Source organism: Heptranchias perlo, unplaced genomic scaffold (genome assembly GCF_035084215.1).
Source record: "Heptranchias perlo isolate sHepPer1 unplaced genomic scaffold, sHepPer1.hap1 HAP1_SCAFFOLD_117, whole genome shotgun sequence".
Classification (NCBI taxonomy): Eukaryota; Metazoa; Chordata; class Chondrichthyes; order Hexanchiformes; family Hexanchidae; genus Heptranchias; species Heptranchias perlo.
This window is the reverse complement of record NW_027138396.1, coordinates 953722-970462: the sequence shown is the minus strand read 5'-3', so window position 1 is coordinate 970462 and position 16741 is coordinate 953722. Positions and strand designations below refer to the sequence as shown.

The 16741-nt window shown below is 41.5% G+C and overlaps 1 protein-coding gene across 1 annotated transcript in view; it reads left to right on the top strand.

Annotated features, from left to right (window-relative positions):
* The window catches only part of LOC137307998 (uncharacterized), a 110725-nt gene that overhangs the window by 32447 nt on the left and 61537 nt on the right, over positions 1 to 16741 (top strand). Inside the window, exons 8-18 of the mRNA XM_067976968.1 lie at positions 34 to 151; positions 279 to 417; positions 3303 to 3413; positions 4220 to 4289; positions 7546 to 7683; positions 7989 to 8153; positions 8561 to 8655; positions 9118 to 9244; positions 11646 to 11901; positions 12191 to 12263; positions 15373 to 15524. Coding sequence (XP_067833069.1) covers positions 34 to 151; positions 279 to 417; positions 3303 to 3413; positions 4220 to 4289; positions 7546 to 7683; positions 7989 to 8153; positions 8561 to 8655; positions 9118 to 9244; positions 11646 to 11901; positions 12191 to 12263; positions 15373 to 15524 — 1444 coding nt within the window. The remainder of the gene's footprint in view (positions 1 to 33; positions 152 to 278; positions 418 to 3302; positions 3414 to 4219; positions 4290 to 7545; positions 7684 to 7988; positions 8154 to 8560; positions 8656 to 9117; positions 9245 to 11645; positions 11902 to 12190; positions 12264 to 15372; positions 15525 to 16741) is intronic.

Sequence of the window (16741 nt, the reverse complement as noted above, 5' to 3'; positions counted from 1 at the left end):
ATTATTAATTATAGACATGCTTCATTTTTTCAGGAATGGTGATTGATGATTACTCTGATACTGGGTGCATCAGTGTGAAGGAATGCAAATGTACAATGAACGGCAAACATTACAATCCAGGCACCTTGATTTCAACAGAATGTGAAGAATGGTATGGTCAACATTAATTCTGATACTGTAAAAAAAGTACTTACAGTACTTTTCACTGCACTGCACTTTATTGCATCCCCATACAGCTTTTAATGAATGTACTAAATTGTTGTCCCTTGTGATTCAAGTGTCTGCAATGGAGGTAAATGGCTATGCAAAAATCTACCTTGTCCGGGTGTCTGCTCATTTGAGGGGGGAGCACATGTCTCCACTTTTGATGGCATGAAATATACATTCCACGGTGACTGTTATTACATTCTCTCCAAGGTAATACGGTCTTTTAAATATTTCTTTCTGCTACATGTTCAATTATGTGTATACAACAATATTAAGAAACATTTGTATCTGTTTTTCATGGTTGTACAGGTAGATCCAAAGGATATTACACCAATTGTACTACGTTGCTATTTTTGATACTTTTCCTCCTTTCTGATTTACTTTTTCTGCTGGGGGTTGGGGGTGGGGCTACCAGATATTATTCCATGACTGGAGGGTGGTTACAGGACCTGCCAATAAAACTATTAAATTGTCTGATGAAGGGGAATTGGGACCAAGACCCTTGTTTATCATACTATGGCTCCATGCATTAATGCATCAATGTGCTATGCCACTGAACTGTGCTCCAAAGCCAGAAACATTCTCATGTCTGCAATATCCTTTTTAACAAATACATCTTCTTAGTAATGTTCCTTCAGTAGTTCTGTGGTTGGACCAACCTTTCAGTTTTTCTCTGCAATGTCTCTATGGCTGGCTGTTCTGCAGTCTTAGAAAAATATAGTAAGATGGTTTAAACAGCTCCAGAATTCATCTTGTGATGCTGTTGCTAATGTGATATCATTTCAGTACATCATGTTAGTGAGGAACTTAAATAAAGCAGTGCCTTGAAGCCCTGAAATACAGAGCAACATCTTTTAGACGTGAACTTAGAAGATTGGAGTTGAGAGGATGTGATCTTTTCATGACAATTTTGGTATGGCAATATTGAGTAAGAAACAAAAATGTGTAATCTACATATAAGTCTTGACTGATACATGTTCATCACACTCCAAATGTTACAGGTGCAAATCAATTTTAGACCTGGAGCATGAAATTTACAAACAATTTACTGACAACTAATTGACCTCGGCTACAAGCAGCTACAATTTCATAAATTTCCACAGGGAGTATTTGAACAAAAGTAAGCTTCAGACACCAGAGGATCCATGAGCAATGCCACAGGAGATGCACTAGTATAATATTGATTTTCTCAAGCATCACCACTAATCGGTACAGAATTGTTGCTGATTTTGTTGCATGGAGTAGAGGGCAATGGCACCACATGTGCCTGCTGGGCCTGGAGGGGGATATAACTAATGGATGCAGAGTGTAGGATAGAATTCAGAATCAATTGAAGTGGGTCAGAAAGCTGTACAATATGACAAAAATCAGTTAGCTTTATTTCACTAGTGCATGTGCTTTTTGTTCACCCACGAGAATCGAGCAAGAAAAAGCTGTTTGCTCCATCGAGTCTACTCCTAGCACGTGTAATCTGCACTTTCATGGATTCTCTCTAACTTACTTTATCTTGTGAGGGAGGTAAAACTTTCAAGAAAAGAAAACTCTCTGAAATTTGTCCATTTGACCTTAGCACCTGTAGAAAAGACCAGCCAGGGTTTCAACTCCTGTTAGCTATTCAATGACTCCTGCTAGAAAGTGCATGTAGGTACATGTTAGATGACGACAGGATTGGGTTCAGCTGTGATGCCCTGCCCCAGATGAATAGCCTGCCAATGCTTGCCGATCCCTATGTGCCTGCCGCTCGTTAGTTATAAACTGAACCACTAACTATTCGCGGGCCTTTGGGCGGTAACTTGCTTCAATGGTAAGCTGCAAAAAGTGCAGCTTTTTTTTCCTGGTGTTCTGTGAGCTGTGAGAGAGGGGAAAGGATCGCTCTCCCCCCTCAACCAGTGAGCTTGAATCATCATTGACAAGTAACACAGAGTCAGGACCAGGAAGTGAAAGCTACGACAGTTAATTCAATGTAAAACCAGTTAGAGAAAGGAAAATAAAGAGAGGGTAAGAAATATCAAATTAAAAGACAGAGATAAATGAGACAGACAGAAAAAGTTTTTAAAAATTTAACATTTCTTTCATAAATTCCAACAACAATTAAAATCGGAAGTAAAGAGACTCCACATTTTTAAAAGTTAATTTTCCGTGCCAGAGAGGTTGTTTGGCAGTCATTAAGACTTACCACACCGTTAAAAGTTATTTAAACCTAAAAACCCAGCGTACCTTTTGTATGGATAGATTAGTTCGTTTCCAGCTGGGTAGGACAGCAAGTTCGCACTGGTCCATTCATTCAGCCAGCGAGCTGTCCTTCCCACGCAGCTTTCAAACGAGCAGGGCAAATGGCAGAGCAATTTCCAGATTTCCACGTTTGACTGCGCATGTGTGCTCGCCAGATATTACTCTTCCATTTGCCCTGAAATAACCTCACTGATATTTTAAGAGCAATTTTCGGGCCAATATGTTTAGGTAAGGAGAGGAGTGATGTGGACATTTGTCCCTGAGTCCTGAAGGCATTTGAGGGAAAATAACTGGTATCAATCAAAAATCTGAACTTATAAAATCAATTCAAAGCATCAAAGATGCCATAATGTTCAGCTTAAATTCATCTACATATATTATGTGTGTGAAACTACAGGAATCTCTGCAATGTTATTAAAAAGAACAACACAGGCTCCTGATCTCACAATGAAGTCAGCATTTGGACCCACCCAAGTCAGAGAGAAAGCAATCAAAAGTATAATTTATGTTTTGATATCACACAAGACATAAGTTTCTTTGGAGTCCGAACATAGTCAAAGTCCAAGATGTTCAGTTCAACCTTGAAACATTCCAAAGTCTCTCTCTGACAATCTTCCATGACAGCCAGATTAAGACTGTATAGCTGTGCTGTTCAGCATTTGGTCATCTATGTTTATAGTTATCTTTATAACCTCCACTTCTGTAAGTAATCAGACACATTTTTTTTATAGGATCGAATCAATAGAGGATTAACTATGCTTGCTGCAATCTATTCCACATATCGAGCACTGTTTTGTTTCAGTCATTCTTGTTTCTGAATCTCAACTGATGGATAATAACCATCTTCATGTTTCTGTTAACAGGACTGCGATAAGCAGCAGTACACATTATTGGCAGAGATAGTTCCATGTGGAACAATACCAACAGAAACCTGCTTAAAAGCAGTCGTGTTATCAACTGACCACAAGCACAATGTAAGTTCCTTCAAAGCTACAGTTGCAAGCCGAACCAATAGCTATCACGATTAGCTTTTGATGCCTCCACTCTTAGTCCTACTTCATCTATTGCTATTCTTGGCCATTATATGTCTTCTGGTCTCAAATGGAACTCACACATTACCTCCATCACTTAAGCTGCCCCAAGAATCTTGTTTTCTTTTCATTTTAGCCAAACACTTTTTTTCCTGTCAGTTGCTCTCTACAACGCCCAAGTCCATCTAAAGCTAGAATATCGATCTCATAACTGAGGATGCTCTTCTAATAGATCTCTCATACTCCTCAAATGGATACAAGAGAAGGCAACCTCTCTGCCATCCATAGCCTAATACATCTCACTCTATTGTAAGCTTACTTGTCTCTTTATCTATTTTATATGTACTATTATGATCAGTGTTCCTCTGTTCCTTCCTCTCTTACACTGTCCAACACCCTCCTCCACCTCCCTAAAGGGAAGACTCATCGCACTACTCTAACTCATTGTTTCCACAACATCTCAAAATTGTGGCAATCCTTCAGTCTTTCTCCCTCCTACAATCTTCACACTTTTAAAACCCAATCCTGTTATCACCTAATCATTATTGCCTGATGTGTCTCATCTTCTCTCTTATTCTTTTTCAACTTTAAAAGTACGAAGACTGTATTATGTTCCTTGGCCTTTCACCTTAGTTCCTTAATAAGAAAAGGGCACTTGCCTCAAGAACGAAAGATTGTATTATCTCTTCATTCAAATCTTAAATTTGTACTTTGCTACATTCATCTAAAATTATTGTTTACATTTTCAGGTTCTAGTTTTTAAAGATAACGGGAATGTTCTTATTAACGGAGTAAAAGCGACATTACCACTGGTAACAGGTAGGAGCCAGCCCCTATGAAACTTGCTGCAGGCACCTTGTCACTGACTTAAAAGAGAGCTACTAGTATTGTAGGGTCTCAGAATACATCTGTATATGAATTCAGTGGAGCTTCAGAATTTATTTCTGTCACCAAACAGCATCACATAGACATGTTTGTCAAAATGTGTGTCAAGGAAGTATCAGTATTAGATCTTGTTATCAGAGGCAAGATTATCTGATTCAGCATGTTCTGCTGATAGTCTGATAATGCTTGTTTTGACAAATATTTTGGCATATGTAAAGGAGGGATAAAAAGATGGATTCACAATACATTACATCAAAATACAAAGATGGTCTGTGATCTTAGTAGTAGTATTACATGATGATCCTCTTGACAGTACAGCTTATGGAATGTGAATCGGGCTAAATTGAGATTCTACTAATAAGAGAGAGTATAGCAAGCATAGCAAGTTTAATTATTTAGAACACAATGAATACATTATAGCAGCTGTAATGCTATTTATCTTTAACTAAGCTGCTGTGGGCTGTTCTGCTATTTCATCAACTTTAACAACAACAATAACTTGCATTTATATAGCGCCTTTAAAGTAGTAAAATGTCCAAAGGCACTTCACAGGAGCGTTATCAAACAAAATTTGAAACCAAGCCACGTAAGGAGATATTAGGACAGGTGGCCAAAAACTTGGTCAAAGAGGTAGGTTTTAAGGAGCGTCTTAAAGGAGGAGAGAGAGGTAGTGAGGCGGAGAGGTTTAGGGAGAGAATTCCAGAGCTTAGGGCCTAGGCAGCTGAAGGCACGGCCACCAATGGTGGAGCAATTAAAATCGGGGATGCGCAAGAGGCCAGAATCGGAAGAGCGCAGAGATCTTGGAGGGTTGTAGGGCTGGAGGAGGTTACAGAGATAGGGAGGGGTGAGGCCATGGAGGGATTTGAAAACAAGGAATTTTAAAATCGAGGCGTTGCCGGACCGGGAGCCAATGTAGGTCAGCGAGCACAGGGGTGATGGGTGAACGGGACTTAGTGCGAGTTAGGATATGGGCAGCAGAGTTTTGGATGAGCTCAAGTTTGTAGAGGGTGGAAGATGGGAGGCCGGCCAGGAGAGCATTGGAATAGTCAAGTCTAGAGGTGACAAAGGCATGGATGAGGGTTTCAGCAGCAGACGATCTGAGGCAGGGGCAGAGGCGGGTGATGTTACGGGGGTGGAAGTAGGCAGTTTTGGTGATGGGGCAGATATGGGATCGGAAGCTCATCTCAGGGTCAAATAGGACGCCAAGGTTGAGAAAGGTCTGGTTCGGCCTCAGACAGTGGTTAGGGAGAGGGATCGAGTCGATGGCTGGGAACAGAATTGTTGTGGGGACCGAAGTCAATAGCTTTGGTCTTCCCAATATTTAGTTGGAGGAAATTTTTGTTCATCCAGTACTGGATGTCGGATAAGCAGTGTGACAAATCAGAGACAGTGGAGGGGTCGAGAGATGTGGTGGTGAGATAGAGCTGGGTGCTATCAGCGTACATATGGAACCTGACATTGTGTTTTCAGATGATGTCTCCGAGGGGCAGCATGTAGATGAGAAATATGAGGGGGTTGAGGACAGAACCTTGGGGGACTCCAGAGTTAATAATGTGGTAGCAAGAACAAAGCCATTGCAGGTGATTCTCTGGCTACAACTGGACTGATAGGAATGGAACCAGATGAGGGCAGTTCCACCCAGCAGTATGATGGAGGAGAGGCTTTGGAGGAGGATAGTGTGGTCAACCGTGTCAAAGGCTGCTGGCAGGTCGAGAAGGATGAGGAGGTTATAATAGTGCACCATGGTCACAGTCACAGAGGATGCCATTTGTGACTTTGATAAGGGCCTATTCTGTGCTGTGGCAGAGGCTGAAACCTGATTGGAGGGGTTCAAACATGGAGTTGCAGGAAAGATGGGCACCAATTTGGTCCGTGTTACAAATTTCACGGCTATGCACTAGGTATTCCCTCAGTGTCACTGGTCACTCCCAAAAGCTGACTGTGTGTTCCCTATGATCTAGATTACTGCTCAATATCTATTCATATAATAGCATAACCTGGGGATCATAACATTGACCTCTTATGAATTATAGTGGATCCCATGATCTTGCATGTGCTGCCACGCACGGTCTCCTGTCTTTGTAACGTCAGACTGAAAAGCATTCTAGTGAGATGAGTCATGATTATAAAGCAACAAACCAATTTATTTTACATAGAAACATGAATGAACAGAATATCGTTTTCCAATGAGATACATCTATTTCCTCGTAACATAAAAATAATACATGTACGTGATTCTACCAATATACCAGCCAAAATCACTTTCAAGCTTACCATTCCTAAGCTAAAAGGTCCTAAATTTCTCTGTTGCAGGCTAACTCATATTGACTGTCTTTCTCGCTTTCCAGAGAGAAAGAAAATAAATGTAGTGTTCCATTTAAATAATGCACATGTTACGGTGACATTTTGAACTGAAGATCACTTCAGGCAGCACTTTGTATGTCGAGTGGAAACTGTTGACAGTCTCTCCCTCAACTCTGTGGGTCAAGGATTGGCCGAGCAATCATTAAAGGTTACCATCTTGAATGAAATACTGCCCTCTTGATGTGGGAGCTTGCTGCACCTTCATGTTCTGTTCAGACAATGCCCCTGCTGGGCATACTGAATGAAATTCACTCTATCAAAATGGAGAGAAATACTTAAGAATCAAACCTGTTGCACTTCATTGTCTCAAAGCTAATGTGAGATGTTCATTGTCTCAAAGCTATTGTGAGATGTTTGACTAATTAATATTCTAAATGATTTTAAATATTAAGTCAAAATCTGTAACTTCTGGAGTTAACCCTTTGTAAGCCAAATTTAACCTTTATAGCAATATTACAACATGAATTAAAACAAATTCTCTTCAGCCATGTAGGTAGAAATGCTACAGTCACATTGGGAAATGTATGGGTTTGAAGATAGATATCACATTACAAAGCATACGTTATAAGTAATAGCTAGACAGTACGGTGCAGAGCCATAGAATAGTCAGGCACTAGCTCAGCATCCACGATTCCTCACACAGCAATCTATGGGTTTTGGAGCAGGAGGAGTAATCAACTGAAGGGAGATCAAGTGTTTTCTCACAGCTAACTCGATACCACGTGGTGGGTGGAATGGAGGCAGGAAGGCGATGGAAAATCTTCCAGGATAGTTACAGAAGACAGGAATTATAAAAATATTGAACCATATTTATTTTCTTTTGCAGCAAATTATACTGTTTTCAAACCATCATCATTCCACATCCTGTTAGAGACACATTTTGGCCTGCAACTGCAGGTCCAGCTGGTTCCTCTGATGCAAGTCTACGTAACACTAGAGCAATCACACAAGGGGAAGACATGCGGTAGGTATTATACTCTAGGGTCTGGCATTGTTGAAAGTCACCTCCACTCACAGGCAATTCAAACAAAAGCAATTCCTGGTTCTAAATAAATCTTCATAGGTTTCCAATTAACCCTTAACCCAATCCTTCCTATCAAGCCATTTTTGTTCTGTGCAAATCTGTTTTTCCTGTCACATTTTTGTGTAGCCTCACATACTCCAATGCTACACTCCTATTTTATCTGTTTGTGATCTTCTCTTTTTGCTCTTTTTAGGTAAGTATAAAAAGGCATTAGGTTTAACATACTCTTGTTTTATTTCTCCTAGGTTTCTGTGGGAATTTTAATGATATTCTGTATGATGATTTCAAGGCAAGTAATGGCTTAGTTGAGGGGACAGCTGCATCCTTTGCAAACACATGGAAAGCCCAGCTGAGCTGCCCGGTTAAATCAGATCGTCTGGAGAACCCCTGTGCTATCAGTGTTGAAAACAGTAAGAGCAAAAGGGAACGACTTTGGGCTAGGGCTGGCAGGGGTAATTTCAAGTCAAAACTTTAAACTTCTGCCCTGTTTCAAACAAAATTCTTGGTCATTCTTCATACGGGGAAAAAGCAACCGAAATATTTTCACAAGATATAAATTTGTTCCCAGAGAATAGAAAGCTACTTCAATCTGAGGTAAATTTCGGTATTTATGCCCCAGCCAAGAACTAATCACCCTATGACCTGTGAACCTGTGGGCATACTTATATGTCGGCGTGAGTAACATTCAGCTGTTTAGGGTATGTGACTTTTATATCAATGTGAGCGGTGCAGTGAAATTTACCTATATTTACAGCAGGGTAGTCTTCTGTATGGGACTCAGGAAACATTCTAAGATATGTCCAAAATTCTCTTCCAGAAAACTATGCTGAGTATTGGTGCTCCCTTCTAAAAGAGCCAGGAGGGGATTTTTCTCCCTGCCATTCCACCATCGATCCAAACGAGCACTTCAAGGTAGGTCCATAATGTTTTATTTCCGCTTCTCGTGTTTTTTTCCGGCATTGCACTTCCTCTCAAGATACAGAAAAATTGTCTCCCACACTTAAAGTAATTAAATGCTCTAATTTTCCAGTGCTTATGTAACAACACCGACAAGTTTTTCATTGGATGTCCCTGGCCTATGCTGATGTGCATACGTGGGTGGATTATGGGATGGTAGAAGTGACTGTATGCTCCAGATTTTACCCCTTGTTAACCTCAATGGTGCAAGGAAGAAGAAGAATGAATGAATAATAATTTTCAAAAACACAGTTGTAACATGTTGATTTGGATTGCCACCCTGAAGTCAGGTATTCACGCAGAAGTGAAGATGAAGCAGTGGTTTTACCTTAACTCGCCACTCCAACTTATCTAGCCTTCGTGTTGTTTTTCTTGAAAGTACAAAGTAGTATTTGCTTTTTTTCTCCCTTTTTTTAGAAATGTACATATGACAGCTGCAACTGTGATAAAAATGAGGACTGCATGTGCGCTGCCCTCTATTCATATGTTCGAGCTTGCGCAAGCAAAGGTGTCATGTTAACCAACTGGCGGTCAAAAGTGTGTAGTAAGTAAGCTTTCATTATATTCATAATAACTTAGTCAAGCCAGACGCAACCATAACAAGCACATTCGTCTTAGAAATTTGACTCTAGTCGAAAATTGTACTGGGTTGGCAACTGGCAACAGATTTCCCATAGCTCCAGAAACTATGTTCAGCAAGTAACGACTAACTCTGTGTTCGAACATTTCTGCATAACAACATAGTTCTAGGCATTGGCAATGTGCCAAGAAAGAGAAGCAGCGTAAAGCATCAGTGCTTATATTCTGTTTGTATGTAGGTGTTTTTAAATAGTTCGTGCACCCACTATTTAAAAGAGTGGAGTTTGACAGAAGATCTTTGCATGTGAGATCACAGTGCAGTGAGAACATCACCATTGATATTGGCATTCATTACATCACTGATCTAGTCACATTTCCACAACAACAACAACAATAACTTGCACTTATATAAGAACATAAGAACATAAGAAATAGGAGCAGGAGTAGGCCAATCGGCCCCTCGAGCCTGTTCCGCCATTCAATAAGATCATGGCTGATCTGATCCTAACCTCAAATTTAAATTCATGTCCAATTTCCTGCCCGCTCCCCATAACGCCTAATTCCCTTTACTTCTAGGAAACTGTCTATTTCTGTTTTAAATTTATTCAATGATGTAGCTTCCACAGCTTCCAGGGGCAGCAAATTCCACAGACCTACTACCCTCTGAGTGAAGAAGTTTCTCCTCATCTCAGTTTTGAAAGAGCAGCCCCTTATTCTAAGATTATGCCCCCTAGTTCTAGTTTCACCCATCCTTGGGAACATCCTTACCGCATCCACCCGATCAAGCCCCTTCACAATCTTATATGTTTCAATAAGATCGCCTCTCATTCTTCTGAACTCCAATGAGTAGAGTCCCAATCTACTCAACCTCTCCTCATATGTCCGCCCCCTCATCCCCGGGATTAACCGAGTGAACCATCTTTGTACTGCCTCGAGAGCAAGTATGTCTTTTCTTAAGTTTGGACACCAAAACTGTATGCAGTATTCCAGGTGTGGTCTCACCAATACCTTATATAACTGCAGCAATACCTCCCTGTTTTTATATTCTATCCCCCTAGCAATAAAAGCCAACATTCCGTTGGCCTTCTTGATCACCTGCTGCACCTGCATACTAACTTTTTGATTTTCTTGCACTAGGACCCCCAGATCCCTTTGTACTGCAGTACTTTCCAGTTTCTTGCCATTAAGATAATAACTTGCTCTCTGATTTTTCCTGCCAAAGTGCATAACCTCACATTTTCCAATATTGTATTGCATCTGCCAAATCTCCGCCCACTCACCCAGCCTGTCTATATCCCCTTGTAGGTTTTTTATGTCCTCCTCGCTCTCTACTTTCCCTCCCATCTTTGTATCATCTGCAAACTTTGATATGTTATACTCGGTCCCCTCCTCCAAATCGTTAATATAGATTGTAAAGAGTTGGGGACCCAGCACCGACCCCTGCAGAACACCACTGGCTACTGGTTGCCAGTCCGAGAATGAACCATTTATCCCAACTCTCTGCTTCCTGTTAGATAACCAATCCTCCACTCATGCCAGAATATTACCCCCAATCCAGTGATTCTTTATCTTGAGCAATAATCTTTTATGTGGCACCTTGTCGAATGCCTTCTGGAAGTCTAAATACACTACGTCCACTGGTTCATTTTTATCCACCCTGGACGTTATATAGTGCCTTTAATGTAGTAAAACATCCCAATGCGCTTCACACGGAGCGTTATCAAACAGAATTTGACACTGAACCTCATAAGGAGATATTAGGACAGGTGACCAATAGCTTGGTCAAAGAGGTAGGTTTTAAGGAACGCCTTAAAAGAGGAGAGAGAGGTGGAGAGATGGAGAGGATTAGGGAGGGAATTCCAGAGCTGAGAGCCTAGGGAGCTGAGAGCCTAGGCAGCTGAAGCCTTGGCCGCCAATGGTGGAGCGATTAAAATTGGGGATGTGCAAGAGGCAAGAATTGAGATCTCGGAGGGTTGTATGGCTGGAGGACGTTATAGAGATAGGGAGGGGTGAGACCATGGAGGGACTTCAAAACAAGGATAAGAATTTTAAAATCGAGGCATTGCCAGACTGGGCGCCAATGTAGGTCAGCGAGTACAGTACTATTATACTAGTCTTTATTTAGCACAACTTCTGATGTTAATTTTGAGCTTGAATAATAATAATCTGAATTAAAACTAATTGTTTCTGAATATAAAAGTACTGTGGCGTCGCGATATTTTCACACAAGGACTACTCTAGGTCCTTTTCACACAAGAACTACTCTGTCATTAACTGTCAGCAAGGATTAATAGACATTACAGCAAGTTTCTTTGGCAGACTAGCCTTTTCTTAGCCTTGACTTTTCTTTGACTAATTTGTTACAGACTCTTACATAAAGACCTGCCCCGAGACGCTAACATACAGTTATGATATGAAGAGTTGCAGGCGCACTTGTCATTCTCTGAGTGAGAAGGATATTACATGTGGAATCCAACATGTACCAGTGGATGGATGTGGCTGTGCTGAAGGAATGTACATGAATGACAAAGGCAGATGTGTGCCCTCATACGAATGCCCTTGCCTCTATCAGGGCACCCTCTTGAATCCTGGAGAGATGATTCGTCAAGGAGATACCCATTGGTAAATTAAAGTGGCCGCTGTAGTGATTTTGCCCAATAATGATGATCATATGGAACTTATACAATTTGATCTTACAATTCTCCACCTATCTGTTACAGTGTGTGTCAAGATGGAAAAGTGCAGTGCATGACATCACTATATAGAGTGAATAGTAAGTCTTGCTGTCCAGTTTAAGATACATTTGTTCACAAATGCCTTGTTAATTTAAATATTAATATTTGAATATATGACACGACCTTACAAGCATTTTGTGTTGTACAGAGTGTTTCCCACCTAAGATCCATTTCAGCTGCAATACTACAGAGCCGGGCACAACAGGGGCAGAGTGTCGCAGGACTTGCGGAAACCAGAATCTGGACTGTGTGGGTATCCTGAGATTCATTTTCATAATGAAGTATTATAATTGTACAATTGTACATATATATCTAGATTTTCACTATTCTAGTCGGGGCCACAATATAGGGCTGTTATGAAATCAGATTTATGAGTTAGCATTAACAAAAACTGTTTATGCCATTTTGAAATGTTCTGTTCCTAGCTGAAAGTCTAAGTTGTATGAATACATCCTTAAATAATTAATTAGCATCCAGCCACAGAGTGTGAGAGTGGTTCACATCAAAGAGATTTTCTTCATCCTCCCCACCTAGGTGGAGGTATCACATCCCTGCTCGATTCCTCTAACAGACTGACCACATGGGTAAGATCAGGAACTCACTGTGATTGTGAACTGTAGAAATGAGACACTCTCCTGTTAATTCATGGCATTAGAATCTCTCGGTACAATGCTTAGCTCCATTTAAAAAAAAGGCAAATAAAATACGTAGTTTCATTGCCAGGGACGTAGGAGTAGATTATAATCCTTGGGTAGCTCACCTGCGGAGTGCGCTGGCAACCTGCCAGTGCTAAGACCGAAGAGGCCCGAAGCCATTTAGAGGCCCGGCTTCATTTAAATGGAACCAGCGAGTGCAGCTCACCAGGTCTGGGCCGGTGCAATGTTGGGCAGTCTGGAGGAACGGCAATCTATTTCCAAGTCAGGATGGTGTGTGACTTGGAGGGGAACATGCAGGTGGTGGTGTTCCCATGTGCCTTCTGCCATCGTCCTTCTTGGTGGTAGAGGTTGCGGCTTTGGGAGGTGCTGTTTAAGAAGCCTTGGCGAGTTGCTGCAGTGCATCTTGCAGATGGTACACAATGGTGCACCGGTGGTGAAGGGAGTGAATGTTTAAGATGGTGGATGGGGTGCCAATCAAGCGGGCTGCTTTGTCCTGGATGGTGTCGAGCTTCTTGAATGTTGTTGGAGCTGTACTCATCCAGGCAAGTGGACAGTATTCGATCACACTCCTGACTTGTGCTTTGTAGATGGTGGAAAGGCTTTGGGGAGTCAGGAGGTGAGTCACCCGCCGTAGAATACCCAGCATCTGACCTGCTCTTGTAGCAACAGTATTTATGTGGCTGGTCCAGTTAAGTTTCTGGTCAATGGTGACCCCCAGGATGTTGAAGGTGGGGGATTCGGTGATGGTAACGCCGTTGAATATCAAGGGGATATGGTTAGACTCTCTCCCGTTGGAGATGGTCATTGCCTGGCACTTATCAGGCGCGAATGTTACTTGCCACTTATCAGCCCAAGCCTGGATGTTGTCCAGGTCTTGCTGCATGCGGGCACGGACTGCTTCATTATTTGAGGAGTTGCGAATGGAACTGAACACTGTGCAGTCATCAGCAAACATCCCTACTTCTGACCTTATGATGGGGGGAAGTTCACTGATGAAGTAGTTGAAGATGGTTGTGCCTAGGACACTGCCCTGAGGAACTCCTGCAGAGGTGTCCTGGGGCTGAGATGATTGGCCTCAAAGTACAACTACCATCGTCCTTTGTGCTAGGTATGACTGGAGAGTTTTCCCCCTGATTCCCATTGACTTCAATTTTACTGGGGCTCCTTGGTGCCACACTCGGCCAAATACTGCCTTGATGTCAAGGGCAGTCACTCTCACCTCACCTCTGGAATTCAGCTCTTTTGTCCATGTTTGGACCAAGGCTGTAATGAGATCTGGAGCCGAGTGGTCCTGGCGGAACCCAAACTGAGCATCGGTGAGCAGGTTATTAGTGAGAACTTGCCGCTTCATAGCACTGTCGACGACACCTTCCATCACTTTGCTTCAATCAGGTAGATTGGTGAGGAAGATTTTGGGGCCTCTCCTGCAGTACCACCAATAAAACTGGACGAAGTGTCTCTCCCAAAATGGCAAACAAGATCCTATGTATGTTTTAAGACCCTAATTTGCATTTTAAAAGAGCCTATCCCCTGAAATAGGCGGGCACTTCAGCCGCCCAGTGGTAAGCCCCACTAAAAATGCTGACGACCGGAGCATCGGGGTAAATGATGTGGTAAGTCCACTGACCCCATCTTAAGGCTGTTAGCGCCTTGTTAATGCCGATTTGGCCAAGTAAAAACTGGCTCCATAGAGTGAAAACCGAAAGACGTTGTAATGTTACTATATAAGGATTTGGTCACACTCCATCCATAGTACTGTGCACCATTTTGGTCATCTAATCATAGGAAGGACATTATTGGTATTGAGAGAGCAAGGAGGTGAGCAGTAAAGGTGATCCCAGGTATCAGGAATATAACTTATGAAGCAATGTTAAGGAAGTTGGCTTGTCTTTTTTCAAAAAGAGACCTCGAGGTCATCCAATTGAAGTTTTCAAGATCATGAAAGGAATTGACAAAAGTGATATGAGCAATTTTTTTCTATGATGACAGGTTCAGGTCCCAAGAGACACAAATTAAAATTTTGGAAGTTAGGAATAAGAAGGGAAGTCAAGGGAACTTTTTCACCCAAAGAGTCATAGAGTTGTGAAATAAGTTCCCAGGGAAGGTCATTGAAGCAGACAGTATAAATGGCTTCAAGCAACAATTGGATACAATTCTGGAGAAAGAAAGGATTGAAGGATTTGATAAGAAGGTGGGGTTATTTCAATAAAGAAAGAAGGTGGACTTTTTTCACCTTCCTTAAAACTCTTTTGTTCTTAATGCACTAGCGATAAGCAAAACAATGACTTGTACCTTATTCAGTTCGATTCCCACCGAATAAATATTACACCTCACGGGCTCCAAGATGTATTTCCATTTAAATACAGCAAAGAAAGCGCTACTAGAATAAGAATGCACTTAGGTCCTAAAATTTGTTTGAAAAAAGAGAGATAATTTTAACTTTCGGCAGTGGCATTAAATTGGATAGGCCACTCATTTATACATCCCGCCCGATTCTCCTTCACATGGAAAGGAAAATTGAACGGGGTGTATATTGGGCAGCCCGTCTGGTATCACCGGTTTTACGCCACTTTCAAAAGTTGAAAATTACCCCCAGAGACTCACTATAGTAAGCTGAAGTATAATCTTGATCTGAGGCAAGAATTGTCCTTTCGCTGCTATTAATTTTAATCCTAAAACCACCTGTTTCTTGGTTTCTACAGTACAGTGAGAAGTGTGTATCTGGCTGTGTTTGTCCTGAGGGGCTGCTGGACAATAGAAATGGAAGTTGTGTTATTGAGGACAAGTGCCCCTGTATGCACAATGATTTCAGTTACCAACCTGGAAGCAGAATCACAGTCGACTGTAACACCTGGTAATTTTCTAACTGCATTATAAATCTTTAAATGTTAAATGTATCATTATATTAAACCATATGGATCTAAACATTTTAGAAATATGAGCTATCAAAACGGTTCTCATTGTGCAGTAATGCTTTACATATGTAGAGTTAACACTGTATTCCAAACCCTTTATTCCCACCCTATGGTTCTATGTTTACCCATGTTTATATCACTGAAATTGCATCATAATGCCTAATATATATTGGGCTGGAATTGGGCAGCGAACGATCGGCGCCAGCCGTTTGTTACACTTGCACTTGCCCATAGACTTTCTATGAGCTTTTGCATGGCACGGGACAGCCAAACGACATGGCGCAAACTACAGGGCATCTGGGACCTTTGTGAACAGGGCAAGCAACTGTGTATCTCCTTTCCCAATCAGATTGAAGAATTGTTAATAACAGAGTGAGTCAGAACCAGGAAGTGTTAGCTAGAATTTTGAATTCAATGCCAAATCAGGTGCAGAAAGCGAAATAAAGAGGGAAAGAAAGATGGAATTAAGAGACAGAGATAAAAGAGTCAGAAAGAAAAAGTAAAAAAAAAATTTACATTTTAAAAAAAATGTTCAACAATAATTAAAATCTGAAGGAATGAGACTCCACACTTGTAAAAGTTAATTTTCAGTGCCAGAGAGGTTGTTTGGCAGTAAAATGGTACTTAGACTTGAAATAACTTTATTTGGCGAGTTTAGTTTGTATCTGCGACAACAGTACAGGAACTTCACACCGTTCAAGGGGGAGCCAGACAGCGAGATGCCCTTTCTGTGCAGCTTTTGGAGGAGCATCGCATCTCAAAGAGCAAGTTCCGGATTTCCGGATTTAACTGCGCATGTGTGGTATCCGGAAGTTGCCTTTCGATTTGCACATAAATAACGGTGAGTGCTGTTAGCCTCATTGTTATTTTTACAGCAAAATCAGGCTCACTATCTGCAGCAGTTCCGTTCTTCTGAAAAATCAAGAGACATGAAATTTGCTGAAAAAATAATGGCATGATGCCGTTATTAATGCGCAAATTGGCCAGCAACTGTGGTGAGGAAGAGATACCTTATGAATTGCAAATCGCTACAAGTTGTTGGACGATTTACGCCACTCTGCTATTCGCTTCACGAAAACAACATCTCATCCTTCACCCCCCTGTGAGTTTCATGAAGTCGCAGCATTTGGACATTAATTGCCCATTAAACTCGCCA